The sequence below is a fragment of the Daktulosphaira vitifoliae genome, unplaced genomic scaffold, assembly GCF_025091365.1.
Source record: "Daktulosphaira vitifoliae isolate Bord-2020 unplaced genomic scaffold, ASM2509136v1 Scaffold_303, whole genome shotgun sequence".
Classification (NCBI taxonomy): domain Eukaryota; kingdom Metazoa; phylum Arthropoda; class Insecta; order Hemiptera; family Phylloxeridae; genus Daktulosphaira; species Daktulosphaira vitifoliae.
Window position 1 is genome coordinate 5184 of NW_026099868.1, and position 8544 is coordinate 13727.

Below are 8544 nucleotides of genomic sequence, written 5' to 3' on the forward strand. Positions count from 1 at the left end.
ATTTAAATAGTGTAGAAAACACCTCTTTACAATTTCTTAAAATACATTTAGNTTTAAATAGTGTAGAGAACACCTCTTTACAATTTCTTAAAATACATTTAGGGTATTAATTTAAGATACAAAAAAAGAAAGAAATAAGCTAAAAAATATGTCATTTTTTAATTGTTTTCATAGTACACAATTAAAAAGATAGCAATTGGCGTATAAAAAATTGATATTACTATTTTAAATTTCTATGATACAATAATAGTTTATTTTCTATATAAATTTCAGTCTAATAATTCATTATTTAATTATTTTGGTTTAGTACAATTTAAAGAGTAAATAATAGTGTTTTTATTTCTATAAAATATAATATGATATCCAAAAAAGGCGTATTTAGAAGAGTTATAAAATTTGTTAGGAAGTTATGTGCCAGACAAACTGAAAAAAATGTTGTAGCCAATTTCAATACGCCTGATGACAATATTGATGCGAGTGGAGACTCAGCGTTATTGAAAAAAAAAAATCTGGTAGTGCAATCCAACAGTAACACCGATGAAAGGAGAGATGGTTTGTAGTTATGAAAAATTATAATTACTTATTTTTCAGTTAATTATCATATTATTTGGCGGGCCAAACATTTTCTTTAATACGTTTAAATTTAAAATTCATTCACTATTAAAACACAACTTGAAACATTTTATTACATTCAAATAATATGTTCGCGTTTGAAAAAACAAAGTTAAGTTCCTTACAATGAATAAAAGATACACTTCAATTGTATTAAATAGTTAATAGTTCAAGAATAATACGTGACTTAAGTAATGATACTAAGTATAAAAAAAAATAAAAATATTCAAATTATTTTTATTGTGTAAATAATTTCTGATAGAAAAATTATCCTATTTAATAGATTAATAATATTGAGTTTATAATAATCTGTATAAACGTTTACATGTTAGGAACGATTCATATGTACACCTGGGTCTAGATTTTCTATAGGGTAAATATACATATTGATTATGTAAATGTAATATTTTAAAGTGGTAAAATTTAAGTGTACCTAAAACTACACCACTCTTAAGCTATCTTAATATATTCATACTTTATATTAATATTACATTACAGTACCAGTAAAACGCGACAATGGAATAGAAACTATGGCTGACAAAATAACCGATATAAAGGAGTCAATAAAACGCGAAATTTTAGATGACCCAAAATTAGAAATCATTATTCGAAGTAGATATTTATATTTTAAAATATTATTCTATAAAAATATTTGAGTTAGTTTAAAAAATAAGGAAGTATACTCCGACTACACAACTTATTATTTTTCTTAAAGTATCCATAATTTTACCAAAATTTACTTTAATAGATCACATTGATGATTTAATGTCCGAAATCGTTCAGGAAATTGTTCAGAAATATTTATTGGAATCTTCCGATTACTTGATAAAAAATATTGATGGTCAAGAAAAACGCAAGACGGACGAAATAAAGATAAACAAAACATTAACCGAGTTAAAGGATATGCAGCAAAATAATGGTAAATCTATATATTTTAATTTAATAAAAAAAACTGCAAAAAAAATGATAGTACATTTATAAATTTAAGTACAATATAAATATGTAAATTTTTTAGATTTAATTCCTTCTGCTCCACCACTTCCCCAAACTCTACCAACGCTACAAAAAGCAGAAAATAATATTAAAAACAAAGGTAAGGTTTATAGACCAGCAGGTCTACCAAAAAATCTTATAGATGAAATCAAACGCGGCGTGAAATTGAAGGTAAAATTTTTAATAATTAATAATTGAGTATAGTACAAATTATATAATATAGCTTTATGTAAGCAAAACAATTACCTCAATATATTAAATGTTAAAATGAGTATATTAATTATAACAGTTAGTATATGTGTTTGATTTTTTAATTTTATATAGCCGGTAAGTCCAATGGTTAAAGTATTAGAAAAATCAATTATAGATGACAAAAATCTTCGAAGATTGAACCCTTTTGATAGTACTTGTATATATATATATAAAAAGTCACTGTTTATGTTATCTAAATATGAATATTTTCCAGATATCATTCCTTCACCACCTCCTCATACTCTACTAATGCCACTAAAATCAGAAAACAATGTAAAAAACAAAAGTAAGGTTTATAGACCAGCAGGTCTACCAAAAAATCTTATAGAGGAAATCAAACGCGGCGTGAAATTGAAGGTAAACCTCTTTAACAATTAATAATAGAGTATCGTTCAAGTTTTATATTATTACTTAATGTAAGCAAAATAAATGTCTAAAATCGATATAGTATTTTAATGATTATAATTCAATTTTTTTTTATATCATACTTATGAAGTGGATCATATATTAATGAATCGCATTTTNAAAGTATTAGAAAAACCAAATATACATGACAAAAATCTTCAAGGAATGAACCCATTGGATAGTACTTGTATAAATACATACAAAGTCACTGTTTATGTTAACTAAATATGAATATTTTCCAGATATCATTCCTTCACCACCTCCTCATACTCTACTAATGCCACTAAAATCAGAAAACAATGTAAAAAGCAAAGGTAAGGTTTATAGACCAGCAGCTCTACCAAAAAATCTTATAGAGGAAATCAAACGCGGCGTGAAATTGAAGGTAAACCTCTTTAACAATTAATAATAGAGTATCGNATTTTTAATAATTAATAATTGAGTATAGTGCAAATTATATATTATAGCTTAATGTAAGCAAAGTAAATGTCTAAAATCGATATAGTATTTTAATGATTATAATTCAATTTTTTTTTATATCATACTTATGAAGTGGATCATATATTAATGAATCGCATTTTGAATGCTTCATAAAAATAAAGATTTTTAATTACAATTCAAATACTTCAGATAAAATGTATAAAAAAATATATATTTTTTTGTAATGAATTTTTTTTACGTTTTTTAACTTTTTGTCATACTCATGAAAGGAATATGAAATGAATATNCTATTTATTATCCGGGTATCTTTTTTTTTAAATTATCTAATCCTTCACATAAGTGATCTGGTATTTATTTAACTGCTTAGTGGTGTTTTCACAATCTGTTGCTTGACTCAAGTAGTCAAAATAAAATATTTAAAAATATATACAATCTTAGTATAATATTTTATAGCCGGTGAAGCCAGTAGTTTCAGTAATAGAAAATCCAAAAATAAACGAAAATGATTTTGAAAGAATGAACCCATTAGGTATTCCAATGTTTCGTCGGGCAAGTATGATGTCGAGCAGTTCTAGCTCCGATACGTCATCGGAATACTTTTCTCTAGATGAATGGGATAACTAAATAAAAATTAATCGAAAAGTAAAGCTTGAATAAACAATGGCAAGTGGTAATTAATAAGTCAACCGCTCCTGAGCATAGTTAGTGTGTAATCGAAGAGTCATCAAGATGAGCTGAGGTTACCGGTTTGTCTAAAACGAACAGACAACCGGATCATACCTTGACTTTGTACTTTCTATGTTTTTAAAACCAATTGCTAACAGTAATGTTGGAGGTTTTTGAGAGAAATTTTTTAATTAAAAACTTAATATTATTATCCAGGCTAATATTTTCGAATTATTTTTTTTTGTATACAATGTATTATTTTGATTTGTTCTAGAAATAAAAATAGATAAAAATGTATGGTGTTGTTTAATTACGTTTTATTTTACTTTTACTTGAATTCTAATAAACTAATAAATTCAGGTAATAATATATTATTATTTTATATAAATTTTATAATATTTATGTTTTCTATATTAAAAGAAATAAATATTGGCCTTAATCCGAAAAAGTTAATGATCAGTTAAATTAAAACTATAAAATAGAACATACTAAGATTCCTGATAGGGATATAGCTATGTTGAGAATTAAGGATATTTATTACTATTCCTACCATTTTTATTATATTATATTATAATATAATATAATGTAGCCCGAGCTATTGACGTCAAAATAAAAAAGGCAATCATGTTTTAACGCCCGTTTTCGATACTATAATTTTTACATTATTCATTTTGTCAACAATTTTACTTATTTTAAACAACGACTCGTCNATCTGTATTATCTTTCACTAGTAACTACAACTATCGAATTCCTATCGGTGATAAGTATAGTTATCAGACAGTGATTAACATCACTCATCATTCATAGAAAAGGTTTGGGTGCGTATTGATGTTTTTATTAATATTTGTACCGTTAATAATGTGGTCAGTATTGTTGGTCTTTTCCTTTGATATGTGTATGTATTAATTTAATTACTTAATTTAATAACAGTTAACTATTGAAATTTTTACATTTCTCTTAATTGNCAGTTAACTATTGAAATTTTTACATTTCTCTTAATTGTTTATTATAACTGACGACGCCGCTTTTAGACTCGCTAAAGGTCACGCATTACTTAGATATTCAACCGCAGTGTCACATATTAAAGCTATGTACGATTTATCATGTCATGTTATTACTGCACCGGCTCTTAAAAAAAATTTTATCGTGGCAGCTCGCCATATGGACACGCTTTAGTTTGAATCCGTCCCCTAATAGATGCGTTGCTTAACTTAGGCCTCGGGTTAGAGTATATAACAGCACTTCAACTTGAAGTACGCGAGTGCGTAACTTTGATTAAAGCAACGAGGCTTAAGTATCAGTCTGAAGTAGATCGCGTTCCACCGTCGGCAAAGGTGTCGGTGTTCAGCGAAACCAATTCAGACGCGGGTTTGGTTCAAATTATGGAAAAACGTCCCCTAAAAATGCCAAATATGCTACTACCCCGTTTTAATGGCGATTACACACGTTCCGTGATCGTTTTAATTTACTTATTGATCAGCAGAACTTTCACGATAATGATAAATTTGATTTTCTAATTGCCTGTCTCGAAGGTAGTAGCGCCGCGGACGTAATAAATGGTATTCCAGTATCGGCACATAATTATGCATTAGCTTGGTTGACTCTATCCAACCGTTATGATAAGCCACAGAGAGTGGCATCTGTTTTAGTCGACAAAATGCTATCGGTACAAATTTTGCATCAAGAAAGTATTACCGAATTAAATACGTTTTTTGAAACTTTGGACGAGAGTATTTCTTTGCTAAATAATTAAATAAACCGGATATAGGGTCTTTTATTTTGTTTGCACTATGCTCCCGTTGCTTACCGACATCAAGTCGTAAATGTTTCGATGCTGAAACGGTAGCCGAATATCCTTTAGCCGATGATGTAATTAATTTTGTAAAAAGACGAGTAGCTGTTTTAGAAAATGTTCAAGATTGTCGCCATGTTCATGATAATTTGCATGGTAATGAGAAAAATAGTCGGGTTCCGGTAATTTCGCTCGTTACCACAAAACCGGTCAATAACATAAATATATCGAAACAATGCACAGCATGTAAAGGTGAACATATGGTAGTTAACTGTCAAGTTTTTATCAATAGGGACGTTAATGACCGGTTGCAGTATGCTCTTAATAAACACCTATGTTTTCGAAGCCTTATCANGACAATGTACCCTATGGGTAATGTGAGCTAATGTGCGAACCAAGGCCGTAGCTGGAACAAATTTTCGGGGGGGGGTTTTAACCAAATTATATGTTTTTAAATAATTAAAAAAAAATACTAATACATAACATAAACAAAAAAAAATTGTCTTACTATTAAGTTAGGTTATACAACAAGATATACTTTATGTTATGACCTACCTTTGTCATTATTTTACAAAATTTACCTTTTGAAGTATACTAAAGTTAAAATACAATACAATACAAAATTTTATGAGTCATTTTTCAGTTTTAATTTTAAAATAATACATTTTTATAGCACAAAGTCTATCAGTCTTTTTTTTTCTTTTGCAAAACTGTCGATCACATCGTCTGGATTTATTTTAATTTGTCTATGCACACTCAAAAGTGCTAGACCTGTAAGACGTTCTTGACCAAATGAATTTCGTAAAAAGTTTTTTAGCCTTTTCATAGTAGAAAATGAGCGCTCTGGTGTAGAAGTCGAAACTGGTAATGTAGCTAATATTTTCAAAAGAAAAGATACATTTGGAAAATATTCATAATTACATTTAATGTACGCTTCGATAGCCGAATTTGGACGGTCTACATCTAGTTTGCCAGTCCATTTTCTTTTCCACAGTTTAATTTCTTGTGGCAGTACTTTTAAATCCAGAAATTCTGAATATATTTCCAAATCATTTAAATTAAATTCAAATTTATCGCATGTTTTTGGTAATAACTTGTGCAATGAAGAAATTATTTTTTTATGATTATTGAACCTTGTTTGAAGCTGTTCAATGAAGTCGTCAAAAAAAGGAATAGCTATTGTAATACGGTAGTATTCTTCAGGTGAATTCACGACAATATTACTTCGATTTTTTTGATGTCCAACAATTCTAGGTATTCTTATACATTCTTCGTCATCAATTGATTTTATAAGAGCCTCAGCTTTTTTAAAAATATTGGAAAATGTATTATCCATATTACTTCGCATATCATTTATTTCGTGTAGTACAATATCAACATACGCTATTGCTTCGGTTATANGTACAATATCAACATACGCCATTGCTTCGGTTAAATCACAATTTACAGACTGTAAATTCTTACACAGTGGCAATGTTAAGGAAAAAAGTATAGATGCTGAGACCATACTTATTACAAAATCACTGGTTATAATAGTTTTTCCAAATTGTAATGCTTTTGATGACGTTTCAATAATACGAGTGAACTGTAATTCTTCCAATGTATTAACAATTGCCCCATAAATTTCTGTAAATCTTATTAGTCCGTCAAGATTTTCTACCCAACGTGTCTCGCACATTGATGTAAGTTTGGTCCACTTAGATTCAGGAAATTGTTCTTTAATGTATTTTTTTAAAATTTCGGTTCGCATTGCTGAACCTTTAATGAAATTTCCTACCGATTTTATGGTACCAATACAGTTACGAATATGTTGAATACTACAGGAATGAGAGAGAGCCAAATTTAAAGAATGAGCACTACAGTGTACGTAAAGCGCGGCCGGATATTCTTTTCGAATAATTGCTTGCACTCCTTTGAAATTTCCGCTCATTGCAGCCGCCCCGTCGTATCCTTGTCCTACCATATACTTCGGATTTATTCCAAGAGATTTAATACTATCTAAAATGATATTGGCTAAATTTTTACCAGTCGTATTTTCTACCGACACGAATTTTAAAAAATCTTCACGTAAAATGAATTGATGTTCAGGATCTTCATCGATATATCGAATACAAAGTGACATTTGTTCAATTCGCGATATATCAGTCGTCTCGTCTACTAAAATTGAAAATGATTTTGCCCTATTGATTCTATCCACTAAACAATTTTGAATTATTTTTCCAATTATATCAATTAAATTATTTTGAATAGTAGGACTTAAATACATAGCTTTAAATGTGTCATTTTCAATACAATCAGTCATCATTTTATCACCGCAGTTCATTCGCATTCGCAGAAGAGCTCTAAAATTACCATCATTGTGAACTGGCTCATTTAAAGTGAGTGGTCCAGAATCAGATGTACCACGAAGAGCCAATTCTTGACGACCACACAAAATTATTGTTTGAATAACTGGTGTTAATTTTTTTCTATTTTCAACTATTTGATTAGCACGTGCCGAATCAATTTTTTGACAAATATCTAACTGTTTGTTGCAATATATGGAAATAAAATTTTCAGCAAAAAAAACGTTGTTTTTATGATACTCTGTGTCCTTATGTGTGCTAAAAATTTCAATTGCATTTTTCCATTTATTGAATGGTTTTGTTACTAATACGCCGGGTTTTTGATGTGCACCTTTACCGGTAAAGTTATGATAAAATATAGCACAATATTTGCACACCGCTCCAGAACCTTGCATATTAGTGTAACATAACCAAGGGAATCGATTAATCCAATTTAATTGAAATTTTAACTTTCTATTTCCTGATATAGGAAATTTAAACTTTTCATCAGGAATCCAAACATTAGAAAGTAACTTATATTTTAATTCATCACTAACCTTTTGATCAAAACAGCAACCAATATCAGCTACATCACTCTTAGATTTTTCTGTTGTACCTGGTGTGATTGCAGTCAATACTGGACTTGAAGTACAGACTGCATTTCCGTCATGGGTTGTTTTTATTTTTTTATTAAAATAGTTTGTTAAAGTATTAGCACAATTGCTCTTACGAGTTGACATTTTATAGAAAATATAAATAAATTAAAATAAACACGAGTATTATATTAATTTCCAAGAGAAATATCACCACTTAATAGTTAATAACTTTGTTCATAGGACGTCTCAACACAGAGTTACACCTTACACAGTAAAATTCGCATTGCTCTATGAGTCTCAAGCAGGCGGTACAAGATAACATGTACATACAACTATGAAAAAAAAAAAAAAAAAACGATTTTGTTGTATAAAATAAAGTTATTAATAATATTATTATTGGAGATACTGAATACCGATAACGTTCTTTGAAAAACGGTAATACGGCCTACAGATAATAATTCCA

General features: G+C 28.9%; 2 protein-coding genes across 3 annotated transcripts; one reads left to right on the plus strand and one right to left on the minus strand.

Annotated features, from left to right (window-relative positions):
* Positions 1-328: 328 nt before the first annotated feature.
* On the plus strand, positions 329-3580 carry LOC126909367 (uncharacterized). Of its 2 annotated transcripts, none has more exons than XM_050691782.1 (7): positions 329-552; positions 1111-1224; positions 1361-1531; positions 1628-1776; positions 1930-2014; positions 2505-2647; positions 3157-3580. In XM_050691782.1, the coding sequence occupies exons 1-7, from the start codon at positions 357-359 to the stop codon at positions 3325-3327; spliced, it is 1029 nt and encodes a 342-aa protein (XP_050547739.1). In that variant the 5' UTR covers positions 329-356; the 3' UTR covers positions 3328-3580. The 2 variants fall into 2 exon arrangements, with proteins under 2 accessions (XP_050547739.1, XP_050547740.1); XM_050691783.1 differs by having other exon boundaries at positions 1930-2008.
* A 2248-nt stretch (positions 3581-5828) lies between these two features.
* Positions 5829-8225, minus strand: LOC126909368 (zinc finger MYM-type protein 1-like). Its single transcript, XM_050691784.1, has 4 exons — positions 7655-8225; positions 7454-7612; positions 6083-7357; positions 5829-6034 (listed from the first exon to the last, which is right to left on the minus strand). The coding sequence occupies exons 1-4, from the start codon at positions 8223-8225 to the stop codon at positions 5829-5831; spliced, it is 2211 nt and encodes a 736-aa protein (XP_050547741.1).
* Positions 8226-8544: the final 319 nt, after the last annotated feature.